Source organism: Enhydra lutris, unplaced genomic scaffold, assembly GCF_002288905.1.
Source record: "Enhydra lutris kenyoni isolate GAN:26980312 unplaced genomic scaffold, ASM228890v2 scaffoldscaffold1, whole genome shotgun sequence".
Classification (NCBI taxonomy): Eukaryota; Metazoa; Chordata; class Mammalia; order Carnivora; family Mustelidae; genus Enhydra; species Enhydra lutris.
In genome coordinates, this window is record NW_019154085.1 from 3,767,553 (window position 1) to 3,784,808 (window position 17,256).

General features: G+C 33.0%; 1 protein-coding gene across 3 annotated transcripts in view; it reads left to right on the plus strand.

The window, feature by feature from the left end:
- LOC111142001 (glutaminase) overlaps positions 1-17,256 on the plus strand; it is an 83,778-nt gene that overhangs the window by 39,256 nt on the left and 27,266 nt on the right. Inside the window, exons 10-15 of one of the 3 annotated variants that reach the window (XM_022494935.1) lie at positions 2,691-2,757; positions 3,295-3,345; positions 5,784-5,960; positions 8,275-8,406; positions 11,567-11,659; positions 12,643-15,369. In XM_022494935.1, the coding sequence (XP_022350643.1) occupies positions 2,691-2,757; positions 3,295-3,345; positions 5,784-5,960; positions 8,275-8,406; positions 11,567-11,659; positions 12,643-12,672 (550 nt within the window). In that variant the 3' untranslated portion in view covers positions 12,673-15,369. Of the gene's footprint in view, positions 1-2,690; positions 2,758-3,294; positions 3,346-5,783; positions 5,961-8,274; positions 8,407-11,566; positions 11,660-12,642; positions 15,370-17,256 lie in introns of those variants that run through there. The other 2 variants (XM_022494931.1, XM_022494925.1) reach the window with 2 other exon arrangements.

Sequence of the window (17,256 nt, forward strand, 5' to 3'; positions counted from 1 at the left end):
CTCTCTCTCTCTCTCTTTTTAAAGAATTTATTTATTTACTCATTTTGAGAACAAGAGAGCATGTGTGAGCTGGGGTGGGGGCAGAGGAGCAGAGGGAGAGGGACAAGCTGACTCTGGGCTGAACGAGGAGCCCATATCGGGGTCAGTTCCCATGGCCCTGAGGTTATGACTGAGCAGAAAGTAAGAGTTGGACACTTAACTGCCTGAGCCACCCAGGTGCCCTGTCTTACCTCTCTCAGTTTCTCTACCTGGCTAACTTGCCTTTGACCCGAATTTTTTAATTTTGAAATTTGCTAGTCTACAGAAAAGTTGAAAGAATAAACAATGAATATCTGGATATTTTCACCTATATTTTCTGATTAATATTTTGTCTCATTTGCTTTTCCTCAACCTCTTTCTTTAAACAGAGGCATTTAAAAACGTGTATCTCTCTCTATATGTACATATATATAAATATACATGATTATGATGGGATTGTTTTCCTGAACTAATAGAACAACATTTCACCCTTAAATAACTCAACGTGTATATTCCAAGAATAAGGACAGTCTCTTACATAATCACAATACCATCAACAAATTTAAGATCACTAACGTTAATTTAAAAATATCTTCAGTATATAAATATCCCCAACTGTCCCCTAAATGCCTATGATAGCCTTTTTTCCCCAGGAATTACTTAAGGTTCTTGCAAGGCATTTTTGTCTCTTTTGCTTTATTGAAATAGAAGATTTCCCCCTGCCCTAAACCCTTGCTTCATAAAATTTTATTAAATGGCTTTCTTTGAGGAGTGCCAATCACTTTTTTTACCAAGTAGGAATTAACTAACTTTCTCTGTGAAGGACCAGATAGTAAATATTTCAGACTTATGGGCCATAGAAACTCTTTGAACTACTCATTTCTACTGTTTTGGTAAGAAAGTAGCTATAGACAATATGAGGTGGTGTTCCAAGAAACTTTATTTATGAAAATAGGCAGCAGGCTACATCTGGCCCATGGGCTATAGTGGATATTTTCCGTTTTGAATAGGTCTGTTGTTTCCTGTGGTTAGATAAAGCTGAAACAGTTTTGTCATGACTACTAACTAGGTGATACTTTGTACTACATGTTTCAGGAGGCAAAAATTTTCTGCTGTACCAACTCTTATTCATCTGCTTAAATATCTTTTCCTAGAAGTTTTTCGTGAATCACATCTCACCTCTCTTCTGTGGTCTCATATCACCATATTTAATTGAGCTTACTCTTTGTCTCTCTGCCCCATCACTGCTGTTGGACTCTGATCTCCGTTAGACCTGGATAGAGTATCTTCCAGTTCACTTTTGTATTCCTGTTACCTGGCAGATAATAGGCACTTGATTTAGTGTTTGTTGAACAGAGCCAATGCTGGGCATTGTGGTCATTGCTGAGTAGTTATTGCACTATGTTGATTTTTTTTTTAAAGGCATGCAGGTTGACAAGTTTATTTTCCAGAGCTTTTCCACATTCAGCATTGTTTTTCTGACCACAGAAACTGTAAAATGTGTAGTTAGAGGGGACTGCCACCCCCAACTCCATGATCGATAATACAAAGTGTGTCACCCATGGTTCCTCTTGTCAGCAGCCTTCTGGAAACTTGTAGGTTGATTTCTCAAATGTACTGCAAATTAAATCTGTCTAAAATTAAAACTCATTCTCTTTCTTCTCAAACTGCTCTTTGCTCCAGGGTTCCCATCAGTTGATATCATGATCCTTTCAGTAGATTGCATTAGAAATCTAGACTTTTGTACCAGACTTCATTCACCCTGTTTCTCCTCTTTCCCATCAGGTTGGAAGATTTGCTGAACTGCTCTCATGTTTGATCGTACTTCTTCCATTCCTATCACCACTACCTAAGTTCAGGCTTTCAGTGGCTCTTAACACTCCAGTCTCCAAATAACATCATTCATCCTTTCTTTTTCCCTTTTCCCAAACTGATGTTAGAGTTATCCTTCCAAAGTATAGATCTGACTAGGTAATTTGATTGGAAGCCTTTAAGCTTTCATTTTGTTGGCAATCAGGAGCCATTTTTAGCATCTATCTGTCTTGATAATGTGGTCCTAGTCTCCCTTGTTAGTTCGATGTTTCTCCACTCTTTTCCATGAACCCTATTTCCCAGATACATCAGAATATGTGCCATTCTTCAGTGAAGTTCTGTCTTTTATACTTTTTACCTTTGTGCTACATGGAATTTGCCACTGCCTAGGCTTCCCCCTGAAATCCGTTAATCCAACAGATGCTGAAAGGCCCATTTCATTTGTCCCTCTCTCAGTGAAATTTCCATGCATTCCCTCAGTTGGAATTGATTATTATACTTTTTGAGGATCCAGAAGATTCTGCAACTTTTTAGTATATTTTTTAATGGTGGAATATTTGATAATTTTAAAATTAGCTTCTTTATTCACAAAATACGGAGATTAGAAAGGGTGTACCTCACTTCAGTCCTTTTACAGCTGAGAAAGTTAAGGCTACAAGAATTGTCGCTTAAATGACTTCCTCAAGACACATAGCTAGCCTGTTTGACAGAACTGGGACTAGAACCTAGCAGTCTTTACTCTTAGGTCAGTGTTCTTTATACTGTACTTTGCTATATAAATTAAACTACAGAACAATCATACTCTTATATGAAATAAGTAGAGAAATTTTCTAAATAGAGTAATTTTCTTTTCTTCCTAGGTTTCAGTCTGAAAGAGAAAGTGGAGATCGAAACTTTGCAATAGGATATTACTTAAAAGAAAAAAAGGTTTTTGAATTTTTGTTTCTATTTCAAATTATTTTATTTAATAAAATACATTGGGATGTATGCTAAGAACTCAGCAATAACTTATAAACAACTACCTATTACTATTTAAGTGCAGAAATTTTTGCAAAACACTCTTGAGTTAATGGTGTCAGAATGGTAATAACATTAAATTGATTTAAAATCTGGCAGTATTCAAGTATTTGACTAGTTTTATTAATGCAACTTTTGCTTAAGGATTAGCCAATTTTTCCAAAAGTGTAATGCCAGACTATTGTTGATTAAATTTGATTTTTAAATTTTAAGAGTGATCCAGTAACTTAGTTTATGAATTATGAATCAGTTTATAGTATTTAGAAATCTGTATGTGATGTAGTTTTATTTTATTGTTCTTCATTATTTCATATTTATACTGTTTACAAATTATGTGCTGTTTTCTCAAGGTGAAACATTTGTGTACATTTTAAATTTAATCTTTATGTGTCTTTTAGTTATGTGCATATATTCTTGTTTTTAATTGCCTTTCTGTTTTTTTTTCAGTGTTTCCCAGAAGGCACAGACATGGTTGGTATATTAGACTTCTATTTCCAGGTAATTTACTTTAACTGTATGAATTGTATATATAAATAGGTGTGTCACACTTTGTGGAATCATGGCTCCAGGTTAAGATAGAATACATTTACCATTGACCTTCCCAAAAAAAGCCTTCATAAAAGATAATTTCATGTCTTTTTCTCCTAAAATGTCATGCCTCAGAATGTAAGAGGGAGGTTTTTTCTGTAAAAACACTATATTTAAGAAGTGTCAAAAATTATGTATAACTCTAGAAATTCGCTTGTCCTTATTTAAACTAAGCTGATTTCTTAGCTTTTCAATTTTGGAGAATTTAGTTGTTTATCAGAGGGTTTATATTCAGCATCTTGAAGAGGCAGTTTTTTGGTTGGTTTAATTCATTTTTGCAGTGTCATCTGATGGGTTTTTTCCTAAGTTAAAGTAGCTCTCCGCATTTGTGAGAGAGGTGGGCCACACGTAATCTGTGGTTATAGAACTTGGTTTTAAATAGCCTTCCAGGACAGCTCTCTTTTCTCCCTGTGTGTTCAGTTCATTTCATTCCTACAGATATAGTAACATTGGAGCCTCTGATGGGCTATAATATCAAGCTACATAGTAACAAATTACTTTCCATTGATTTCTAGTTAACCTTACATTTATCTGTCTGTACAAGATGTGCTTGAATTTAGAATTTGTGGTAATCTTCAAGAGTATATAAGGAATATTGATAATGAAGTAGACTTTGATGACAGTTGTCACCTGCTAATGTAAAGAATTGTGAATCGAGAATCCAGACTATCAATATAAAATCAAGGTCTAATCTGGCCACTTTTTAACCATGTGACCTAATTTCAGTTACTTAGGCCTTGTTTTATTATGTATAGCACATGCTTACCCTAACTTTTTGCATTACATTGAAGATAATATGAGATGATATGTGTGAAATTTCTTTGAATTCAAAAGGTATTATATATATAGTATCATATTGACTTATATCCAGTAGCCCTGTTTTTTGCCCTAGCCCGTATGAATTTCTTCCATACATTAATGCTTCTTTTCCTTTGGTATACATACTTTACTTTGGCTATTACAGCCTAGGTGCTACTAGTCTACTGTGAAATGTCTGTACTTCTGGGCAAAAATTAAGAGAAGGCCATAGAAGCCTTACTTTTTTGGAGAATGGCTACATGTAATTGAACATCCGTCAGGGTATCAGGAAAGTACTTTCAGATTGGGATTTGTAAAATTTGTAGTATATCATTTTATGACAAACAAAATTCCAAATTAATACCAAGTATACCAAAGTATTTATACCAAGTATAAATTGGGAAATGATTATTGGAATTTAAATCTTACTTATTTTAGAAAGTTTCATGATTAAATCTGCTGTAAGTCTTTGCTGTCTGGGTCAGTCTAGTAATTAGGTTTTCTAGTTTTGAAGAAATAGGGAAGAGATTTTAAGAGATTTTAATACAAATAAAAGTAAAAGTCAGACAAAAAGTGGCTCCCCGTCAGTTTCCTAATGCACTGTAGCTAGTTTTCCTTCTTGCTCTCCCAAACCCCTTTGTGCCTCTTGTAGAATCTTGAACTATGGATAAGGAAAGCTTACACGTTGAGAACCTAGTCTTTTCCTCCTGCTCCCTCTTCCATCTTCTTTCTCTTCTGTTTCCTCCCCTACCCCCACAGTTTTGGTTGCTGTAAAGGAAAAATAAAATGGAGCATATTTATTGTTCCCATTTTACGGGTAAATTTGGGTCTGCTATGATAAACTCTTTCCATTATTTTGACTGTATTTAAATGTCTGAACTATACTGCAACTGGACTTTGCCTTTTTTTATAGATTATAATTTATCCAGCACCCATAATCAGTTTCGAATAAATATTTGAATATTAATAAGTGATTTAAAAGGTAGCATTTTGATTTAGGCACACAGAATATCCAGGCTAGAGCGATCTTAGAGTTTTCTTCCCTTAATTTTTTACATATTGCTACATAGGGATGCTGAACTTTGCAGTGAAATGTCAGGCATTTTAGCATTTTTTTCCTTGAATGGTAATTTCTCATGTAGATGCTGTCTATCATACTACTGATGTATGTTGCTTTATCTTAAAAATATATCATGGCTCCCTTTTCTTTTGATTTAAAAACAATTGTTAGAAAGTATTAATATTTAAACAACTTTTAATATCATTTGGGCAGTTACAAATGTTAGTGCTTAGGGGCTGGCTCTTCCTATCCTAGTTTTGCTGTTAGAAGACTATGTAACTGGCAAATTGGGATAAACCTTAAAGGGGCTTTGAACTTTGTTCAAATTAAAATCTTTGGAATGTTATTAAATTATATTAAAATAATCCCCTTAGAAGAAAGATTTCAGATCTGTATAAAGTACCAGATGAAACAGATTATCTTAGAAGTCAACTGCAGTACAAAAAATAGTGTGAACTTGGATTTTCAGACAGTTTTTTCTTCCTTTTAGTTATGCTCCATTGAAGTAACTTGTGAATCAGCCAGTGTGATGGCTGCAACGCTGGCTAACGGAGGTTTCTGTCCAATTACTGGGGAGAGAGTACTGAGCCCTGAAGCAGTTCGGAACACACTGAGTTTGATGCACTCCTGTGGCATGTATGATTTCTCAGGGCAGTTTGCTTTCCATGTAAGTAATTGTTTGATCTCAGTTTTCTACTGCAAGAAACTAGTCTGGACTAGTTCTTTTAAAAATACAGTTTGAACTTTGGTTTTAAAGCTGAACAAAAAACAAGAGAGACTTGTTTTCAAGGTTAATTTGTTACAGACTTGGTAAGGAATAGAGTTAATTAGTCTACCAGATATTCTTGAGTACTTGAAGTTTAATTTATAGAACCGCATGACTTCTACTTTTAAGGCATTCCAATGTACACGGTTAGTATAGACTTTCTTTGCTTTTTCTTAATATTTAGCATTATGGTGATTACCTATGCTCAAGAACTCCTTACGTTCAGAAGGTGCACATAATTGTGATGTTTAACATCTTTGGTTATTGTCGTAGATATTTAAGGCACTTGAAGTATATTTAACAAAAATATACTGCATAAAGCTCTGTCCTGCCCTTGTGAACATTTGTGTACTCTTGTGAAATCTATAGACTTTCTTATTCATGCTTATGTGAAGACAAAATGCCCTAAAAATTTTACTTGAAATTTTTAAAATAGAAAAATAGAGAAATGCATTTAATGTGTTATCCACTACTCAACTTCAGTAATTATTAATGCATGACCAATATTGTTTATCTTTACGTCATACTCTTGCTGTAGTTTAATATGTAATTCTAAATGATAAGGACGTTTTTAAAAAACCATAGCAACATTATTACATTTAAAAAGATAAAAAAAACTTGGTCTTTAATAGCATCAAAATATTTAGTGTTCAGCTGATCTGGATTGTCTTATAAATTATTTTCTAGTTTGACTTGGGATGCAAATAAGGGGCATACACTGTGATTGGTTTTATCTCCCTTTATTATTATTTTTAAAATCTGTGTTCTCCCCCTTGACCTTTCTTTTTTCTTGTTTTTAGTTGAAAAAAACTGGGTCATTTATCCTGTACAGTTCCTCACAGTATAGATTTTATTTTATCCATACCATTGTTCTTTGTATCTTGCATTCCCGGTAAATTGGTATATCCCATTCAGGTGATTTTTTTTTTCCTTAGGTTTTATGCAAGATTACTTCTAGCAATAGATACTCAATATCGGAATGTTAGTAAGCCATTAATGAATACTGCCCTGATGATATTAATACTGTCTTTTATCATAGTTACTGTCAAGTGTTACAGAATGCAAACTTAAAAGTTTTGAAGAGGATTAGTTTAAATTACTATCTTCTCTTCCTCAGACAGTTCTCTGACAGTGTATCAGAGAATCTTTTTTTTTTTTCAATTTTTTAAAATTTTTAAAGGTTTTATTTATTTATTTGACAGAGAGACATAGCAAGAGAAGGAATGCAGGCAGGAGGTAGAAAGGGAACACAAGCAGGGGGAGTGGGAGAGGGAGAAGTAGGCTCCCCCCAGCAGGGAGCCCAATGTGGGGCTTGATCCTAGGACCCTGGGGTCATGACCTGAGCTGAAGGCAGATGCTAATGACTGAGCCACCCCTACAGAGAATCTTTTAAGAAGCTATAATTTCTCATTGTTCTCTAGTCGTAGAATATCTTTTTCAAAGTAACTTTTTATACTTGAATTCATATTTATTATAGAATTAAAAAAATATAGGCCAAGAGACTAAAATAAAAACATGCATAGCCCCACAATTTATGATGTAATGGACTTTAATCCTTAGAGTATATCTTTTCAAATTTTTCTATATTCAAATATATTTCAGCTCTAATAGTGTTTTCTCATTTATTCCTTATATACATGTTGAAAGATACTTTTCCACAACATTTGTAGTGTTAGAATTCTATGTGTATGTAAACCATAATTTTTTTTTTTTTAAAGATTTTATTTATTTATCTGTCAGAGAGAGAGGGAGAGAGAGCAAGCACAGGCAGACAGAATGGCAGGCAGAGGCAGAGGAAGAAGCAGGCTCCCTGATGAGCAAGGAGCCCGATGTGGGACTCAATGCCAGGACGCTGGGATCGTGACCTGAGCCGAAGGCAGCCGCCCAACCAACTGAGCCACCCAGGCGTCCCTGTAAACCATAATTTTTAAGCCAGTTCCCTTATCGTTGGACGTAACCTCCCTTTTTTTTTTTTTTTTTTTATTTTATTTATTTGACAGAGATCACAACTAGGCAGAGAGGCAGGCGTGGGGGCGGGGGGAAGCAGGCTCCCCGTGGAGCAGAGAGCCGGATGCAGGGCTCGATCCCAGGACCCTGAGATCATGACCTCAGCCGAAGGCAGAGTCTTTAACCCACTGAACCACCCAGGCGCCCCCGTAACCTCCCTTTTTTTTAAATGTTAACATGAATATCTTTTTCTTCAAATTATTTTCAGGTTGGTCTTCCTGCAAAATCCGGAGTTGCTGGGGGCATTCTTTTAGTTGTGCCCAATGTCATGGGCATGATGTGCTGGTCTCCTCCTCTGGACAAGATGGGCAACAGTGTTAAGGGAATTCATTTCTGTCATGTAAGCAAATTTTCTTAATGAAAATAATGGTCATATAAGTGGAACATCCAGTGAATCCATTCTTTTAAATTTTAATTGCAATATAGTTAATATATGATGATGTATATGAGTTTCAGGTGTACAATATAGTGACTCAGTAAGTCTATACATTATCCATTGTTCATCATGATAAGTGCACTCTTAATCCCCTTCACCTATTTCACCCATCTCCCTACCCACCTCTCTGGTAACCAGCAGTTCTCTATAGTTGAGTCTATTTTTAGTTTATCTCTTTTTTTCCCCCCTATTTGTTTTTTTTTCTTAAATTCTACAAACAAGTGAAATCATATGCTATTTTTCTTTCTCTGACTGGCTTGCTTCACTTAGTGTTATACTCTGGATCCATCCATGTTGTAGCCAAATGGCAAGATTTCCTTCTTCTTTATGGCTGAATAATGTTCCATTGTGTATATATGTACACATCACTTCTTCTTTATTCCATGCATCCATCAGCGGGCACTTGGGCTCTTTCCCTAATTTGACAATTGTACATAATGCTCCAGTAAACATAGGGGTGCATATATCCCTTCAAATTAGTGTTTTCGTATTTTGGGGGGTAAATGCCAAATAGTGTGATTACGGGATATAGAATAGTTCTTTCTTAACATTTTTTTTAGACTTTTTAAGGAAACTTCATATTGTTTTCCATAGTGGCTGTGCCAGTTTACATTCCAATCAACAGTGCACAAAGGTTCCTTTTTCTCCACATCCTCACCAACACTTGTTTCTTTAGTTTCTGATTTTTGCCATTCTGAGAAATGTGAAGTTATACCTCATTGTGGTTTTGATTTGCGTTACCCTGATGACGAGTGATGTGGAGCATCTTTTCATGTGTCTGTCGGCCTTCTGCATGTCTTTGGAGAAATGTCTGTTCATGTCTTCTGTCCATTTAGTAATCAGATAATTTGATTTTTGGGTGTTCAGTTATATCAGTTCCTTATATATTTTAGATACTAACCCTTAATTTTAATAGGTAATTTTCAAGTATCTTCTCCCGTTCAGTAGGTTGTTCTTAGTTTGGTTGATTGTTTCCTTTGCTGTGCAGAAACTTTATTTTGATGTAGTCCCAATACTTTATTTTTGCTTTTGTTTTCTTTGCTTCAGGAGACATATCTAGAAAGATCTTGACTGTAATTCCTTAATCCATTTTGAGTTGATTTTTGTATATGGTGTAAGAAAATGGTCCGCTTTCATTATTTTGCATGCAGTTGTCTAGTTTCCCCAACACCACTTATTGAAGAGTCTATCTTTTTAAACCATTGCATATTCTTTCCTACTTTGTCGAAGATTAGTTGATCATATAATTATGGGTTTAATTCCGGATGTTTTGTTCTGTTTCATTGATATCTGTGTGCCTGCACCATGCTGTTTTATTATGGCTTCGTAATAGAACTGAAGTCTGGAATTGTGATACCTTGGTTTTTGTTCTTCTTTTTTAAGATTGCTTTGGCTATTTAGAGTCTTTTGTGGGTTTTTTTTTGCAAATTTCTGGCTTGTTCTAGTTCTATGAAAAATGCTTTTGGTATTTTGATAGAATTACATTAAATCTGTAGATTGCTTTGGGTAGTGTAGACATCTTAACAATATTTGTTATTCCATTCCATGAGCATGGAATGTCTTTTCCATTGCTTTGTGTCGTCTTTGTTAGCATTTTAGAGTTCAGAGTACAGGTCTTTCCTCTTTGGTTAAGTTTATTCCTAGGTATTTTATTATTTTTGGTGCAATTATAAATGGGATTTTTTTCTTTACTTTCTGTGGTTTCATTATTAGTGTGTAAAACTAATAATCCAATAGCATTGGATTTCTGTATATTGATTTTGTATCTTGTGACTTTACTGAATTCATTTATCAGTTCTAGTAGTTTTTTGGTGGAGTCTTTAGGGTTTTCTGGAGTATCATTTCATCTGCAAATAGTGAAAGTTTTACTTCTTTGTTACCAATTTGGATGCTTCTTGTTTCTTTTACTGTCTGATTGCTTTGGCTAGAACTTCCAACACTGTGTTGAATTTAAGTGGTGAGAGTAGACATCTTGTTCTTGATCTTAAGGGAAAAGCGTTGAAGTTTTTTTTCCCTATTAAGTATGATGTTAGCTGTGGGTTTTTCATATATGGTCTTTATTGTGTTGAGGTATATTCCCTCTAAACCTACTTTGTTGAAGGTTTTTATCATGAATGGATATTGTATGATAATGATCATATAAGTGGAACCATCCAGTGATTTTTTTTTTTAAGTCATTTCGGTAGTTTTTTGCTTGTTGGCATTCTGCCTGCCTATCTGCCAGTTACTGGGGTAGCTGTGGAAGTACTCATAGAGGAGCTTCAAATTGCTTCCATCAGACAGGTCCCATATACTCATTCCCACAGAAAATTAGTTTGAAGCTGATGTTTTAATTGTCATGGTTTTAAATAGTTTTCAGTTTCCAGAAGCTCAACTAAAATTATTAAACTTGGAAAGGTTTAAATTTAAAGCCAATTAAGAATATTATAGTTTATTATATCATCATGTTTGAATATCTTTATCCATAAACTACCTTGAAAAGTCTGTTTTTTGAGGACATACGCTCTGCAAAATAAAATTGTTATTATTGTTGATTAGTTCAGTATTTTATGTTATCCAAGTTTGCTAATATTTCAGCTTCTGGTTTTATGTACATTTGCTGCTTCATAGACTCTATATTGTGTACCATAATTTTTCTGCAAACTTTCTCAATTAAAATTCTGATTTATTTTTCAGTTTCTTATATTTTACAAAAGCTAGAGGATGACGTTGGATTGCTTATAGATTATAACCAGAATATCGATTTATATTTTTGTGGTGCTTTACAGTTATTTGATAGAATAGTTCTTTCATATGGCCCATTTTATAGGAAATGAAAGTTAAACAATTTGATGGTTGAGTCCTAGGGTCATGCTAGTAAGCAGTGTTCTCAAAATTTTTGTCCCTGTCTTCTCATTCTGATTTCAGTTCTCTTCTTGATTCATCAGGCAGCTTTATAACATGCAGTGGTGTTTTCCATGAGATAGTAGTTAAGTTAGACAATATTAGTGTGATTTGTTAAAATGTGAAAAAACAATGGCCAATGAATAGCCAGTTTCTTAACACCTGTTCTGTTTATTTACAGGATCTTGTTTCTCTCTGTAATTTCCATAACTATGATAATCTGAGACACTTTGCAAAAAAACTTGATCCTCGAAGAGAAGGCGGTGATCAAAGGGTAAGCAAAATTCTTATTTAGATTATTATGTAATATTTTTCTAAGAGAGAAAATGAGATTCACCTGTTTGAATACAACTTAGTTTAAATGCTGGTGGCCTCATTATTTGCTAATCACAAATGAATGTACACAAATTGTTGACATATTTACCCTGGACGTGATAGTATATAGATGTGGCTGTTTTATTTAAATTTAAACTGGTTAACCTAGCAGCAGAGTTTACCTACCACCCATTTTCCTGCTATTTCAAGCAATTTTTTTAAGAATTGATTCTGTTAAAAAGAAGAATTAATTCTGTTTCAAGAAAACATTGGAAAGTGCTACAAATGCTATAAAAGAAAGCCTTGGTTTTTTTTACTCTTAATATTTGTCAGTTATAGTTTTAAAGTTTATTTTGATGTGGATGGATTTATAAATGGAAAAGGGATTATAGTATTAGTGAGAAATCTTTCAAAGCCTCATAGTTTTAGTGGCCACTACAGATGAAATACTTTCTATAAAAAGTGTTTGATACAGAATTCTTGACACTCTTATTTTAAAGTAATATTTGTTGATTTATCAGTGTGTTTGGCTTCATATTATTGCACATACATACTTTTTTTAGAGCTAATATTTAAGAGTCAGAACTTAAATTTCAGAAACAAGATTTTTTGTCTTCATAGTTACTCACTAGAACAAGGACTTGTTTTGAATTTTAATTAAATTCCTTTATATCCCATTTGGAAAATGTTCATAGTAAATAACTAATTAGACTTAAAGCTAATATGAAGCACTTAAAAGTAGAAATTATTTTTATGCATAGTAAGAAGACTTTCCTATTGTTAGTTCCAAAGTAACTTATAATATATGAGAATTATGCAAAGCCAACAGAATAGAAACTTCCTGAGCGTCATCATGAGTAACATGGAACAAAACATCAAATGGTGGTGGGTGAAAATGTTAACAGATTTTAATAACATTCATTGAAAAATACCGTTTTATAGCTTGGACCTTTCTTCACTCAAGTGCACTAATAAATTATGTATGTTGCTTGAACAACTAGCATTCCTTTGGACCATTGGACTATGAAAGTCTCCAACAAGAACTTGCTTTAAAAGAGACAGTATGGAAAAAAGTGTCACCTGAGTCAAATGAGGACATCTCCACAACTGTAGTATATAGAATGGAAAGTCTGGGAGAGAAAAGCTAAAGAAATGGGTTATAGTTTCAGAATGTTCTTCACTTAACCTCTCAAACATCTTTAGCTTTTTTGCATACTATAAATATTTATTTGAGTTTTTTTGTGTTCTCAACCTTGGGTGCTGGAGCCGTAAAGCTTTTTTTCCTTTTAATCTTTTGTATAAAGATAAGAGATTAAAAAGTGGATTTGTTGGTCTTTAAAAAGTATTTATAAATAAGTAAAGCAAATTTGCTTTATTTTTAAAGATGCAAAAAGGAAAAATTCCTTTAAATTTTTTCATGGTATAATTAAAATTTTAACTTAACCCTCATTTTAAAATAGTAAGAAATATTAATTTTTTGGTTCTAAAACCCACACATTGAACTCATAAATTTAGTTACATTTTGTTTTTTCTTTCCCAGTTTTAAAACTTACGTGATGTCTATAGGGGCAGTAGAAAGCTATTTCTATGCTAAATACAAAACTAAAAAGGCAAAATAATGAATCCCAAATTATTTAATATAGCAATAGATTATAAAATTAGCTTAAGTTTACATTTTATGCCATTTTTAGTGATAGATTGCCTTTAAATTTTTTAAAACTTCATTTTAAATTTTATCAAATACTTTAAAATATAAATCATGTCTGTGCTTTTTTTATTTTGCAATTCCTCTATGTTCTGTCAAAATTGTCATGTACAGGAGTGTCTTATGTTACTAAAACATTCCAGCCAAAGAATTTCAGAAGTAAGATAATGACATTTCACTGTTAAAAAGCTATAATGGTTACTCAGAAGGAGCAACAGTGAGTGTCCTCAAGTGAGATGTTTACCTAAACAGTTTTATTTTTGTATTACCCACGTTACTTTTTCTATGTTATATTTAAGTATGAATGGTGAAGTCTTGGGTTTTAGCTTTTAATATTTTTATTATCCTAATAATTTCACAAATGCTAATGAATCTTATATGATAAATTATAATGACATCTCATAAAGTTTGTTTTATTTGAACTCTTTTAGAGTACTTAGGAAATGAATTCAGTCTGATGGTAGTAAGCATACTACTAAAATGTTAGATCTGAATCCTTTTGTTTGGTTATAAAAATGCAATATTGAGAATCAAAACTTGTTTTTAAGAGAAGGACTATTTTGGATAATTTACAATGTTTAAAGTCTGTCTTGGCAAAGTGATTGTAAAATTCTTTAGGACCTATTCACACTTCTTCCTTCTTCCAAATATCTCTTCAGTTTTCTCCACATTATCCATACCTGCAAGGTATTTTTTGTTTTTGTTTTATTCATTCTTAAACTTGTAGATTTTGGAGGGGCAGTGATGGGTTCTCAGGTCTAGAAGGAGAACTTGATAGTTGGTTTTTTTGGTTTTTTTTTGTTTTGTTTTTTTTTAGTGTTACGGCATATATATGGTAGATAACGTCTATGAAAGTAAATAATAGTGTAATAAAACAGGTTTCACTGAGTAATTTAGATATTGGTTTAAATATAAATACAAAAAATTTGATCATATGATGTCTGGAACTTGGGAACTGTGATAATAGAAAAAGAAGTTCCCTTCCAAAGGTGTTGGTCAAAAGCTTTTTAGCTAACTTTAAATAATTATATGTTAATTTTTAGAGGATTTTATCAAGGGTTTTATGGTTACTTGAATATTTCTCTGATGTACATATGCATATGTCACTAGATGCTTCCGATTTGGCCATTTCCAAGGGAGAGGGTTTTTATTTGAAGCCCTCACCTCTGCAACACCTTTAAACAGTATCATTTGTACTATGAGTTCCACCAAAGCCATTTGCAGTTGGGGAATGTCTTAATTGATAGATTGGGGGAAAAAGCTTTATTTTTTCCCCTATGCTCTAAATTGTTACATTTTACTATTGCATTTGGAGATTGGTTTTACTTTATAAAATGAAACTTTAATGTTTCCTATTGTGCCCATATATATAGATTTCACAATTATGTTGTTAATGTATGGCACTTACATTGCTAAGGAGTAAATGCACACTTACCAGTGAAGTAATGTTATCTAGGCTGTTTAAAGAATCTTGTGAGGGTGAGTATCCAGAAATTTTTGTAGGAAGTTATCCAAATGGAAGAAGACGGAAGATACTGTGAATAGGCTCCCAAACTTTAACGAAAAAAGAAAAAAATAAGGAAAATCTTTGCCAGATTTAAAGACATTCTTTAAATCAATTCCATCAGTATTTTTAATGCCTTTTCAAATAAAGTTCTTGAAAAGTACCCAGTATTGTGGATTTAATGTTTCATGCCATTACAGATTCTTGATATTCAAGCATTTAGAAGTTAGCACATTTGTTTTTCTTTTTTTTTTCATTATTAACATTTCATTTGAAATGCATATCCTTCCTGAGAAATACTTTATTTTAGCATAAATGTTGTGCATTTTATCTTAGTGTTTGGATTAAAACATTTGTGTTATTTAGCTTTCTTTTGTTTGCTTTGTATATTTAATAATGTACCTTTTATTTTCTAGTATGCCTACTTTTTGTATTGTACAATAAATTTATTTTAAGCTGATTTTATTGGTTTTTTTTTTTTTTGATGAAAGCAACCCTAGCATTTTAAGTACAAGTAGTTGAAATTTTAACTTAGAAAATTTCTTTTATGAAGATACTATTAAAAATGTTTTATATTTTTAATTCTGAGCCTGTTGTGAAGAGATACTGGAAATACTCAAAAGGGCTTTGTTTGATTTTTTTTATTCTTAAGCAAAGTATAGAGTTGGTGGGGTTTTTTGATGGAGAGGACGTTTTCCTATTGGTTGTACTAGAAGTATTTGAATAAAGACTTTTCTCCCAATTTTTTTTTTGTTGTTTTTCCATTTGACAACTTAAAAAAAAAAGTCTACCCTGTATGCTGTTTATGCTTTCTGAGGAAGAGTATCACTGATGTTACTCACTTGTCACTGTTTTATCTGTTGTCTAGTGGAAGAAAAACATACTGCTAAACCAAATGAAGAGTATCATAATACTGCTTTAGAGTTGTCATTCACAGCAGAATTTATATTGAGTGAAATAACTATAATACAGAAATTCACCTTACCTACGTTTTAAGGAATTTAGTTTTCAGAAGGAGCTTACTTCCTTCTTTATGTTTACACAGCACAGTCCAAATTATGAGGCTCTGTGCATTGTACAGTTGACTCTCAACACAAGTTTGAACTGCATGGATCTACTTGTGTAATTTAATTTATAGTGTAGTACTGTAATATATTTTATCTTCCTGATGATTTTCTTAATAACATTTTTCTCTTACTGTAACATACAGTAAGAGCTTACTGTAAGAGCTTACTGTAACATACAAAATATGTTTTAATCAACTCTATGTTCTTGGTAAGGCTTGTGGTCAGTGTAGGCTATTAGTAGTTAAGTGTTGGGAGAGTCCAAAGTTATGTGCAGATTTTCAACTACATAGGGGCCAGTGTCCCTAACCCCCACCCCAACATTGTTCAAGGTCAACTGTACTTTAAATACTCTTGTTTGATCAGATCTATCATTTGTATCCATAGAAGATGTCCCAAATATTTTGTAGAACTTTAAAACTATTTGAAAGGGAAATACCGTTGTTTATAAGGATTTGTATTTGTGGGATTTTTTATAAAGTTCTTTGGGGACTAGTAAATACGGAGTTCCAAGTGTCATGATATATTCAAAATGTATTGTTTCTGATTGCTTACTTTTAAAGATACACTTGGAATTTTTTTGTTGTTTTTAATCCATTTGAAGGAAAGGGAGAGGTGACTCAAAGAGCTTGGTGGTCTTGTCTGACAGTGTAGAGTTTTATAGGCATGTACATATGTGGAAACAAACACTGATATATTCTGAAAAGGTATATGTAAATTGTGCATGTTATATATGTATGTGTTTGTGAGTACATCTAAGTCTGTCTTTTTATCTGTCCGTCCATTTACCTATCCATCCATCCATGTTCTGAAATCAGCAGCAGTCTTTTCCACAGAGTATGTTATGTGTAAATGGTTCTTTGCTTTATTTCCATTCCAAGTTTTATCATAGTACTCTTTAATATTGTTGCTGTCCCCAGGATTTATAAAACATAACATATTTTACTTGTTCAACTTAACTCTAAAGACTGTGCTTTCTTTTTTTGTGCCTATTCGCTACCTGCGCTGTCAGAGTAAGAGCGTAAGAGTATTGGGGAACTCCATAAAAGGGAAAACAAGAACATCAAATTTCATGTAGAAAGTTGACTTTATGGCAGTTTCTAAAATTTATTATATGGAAGGATTATATTCAACTTAAAATAAATAATGTACTTCTCATTTTGAATAGCTTATGGAATAGTTTTATTCTAAAAATTGTATACAATTTTTATTTTAAGAATGTGCTTTACTATTCATTTGTAAAATTTGGGTATTTCTTCTAATCGATCTTGAAAATGCTAGAA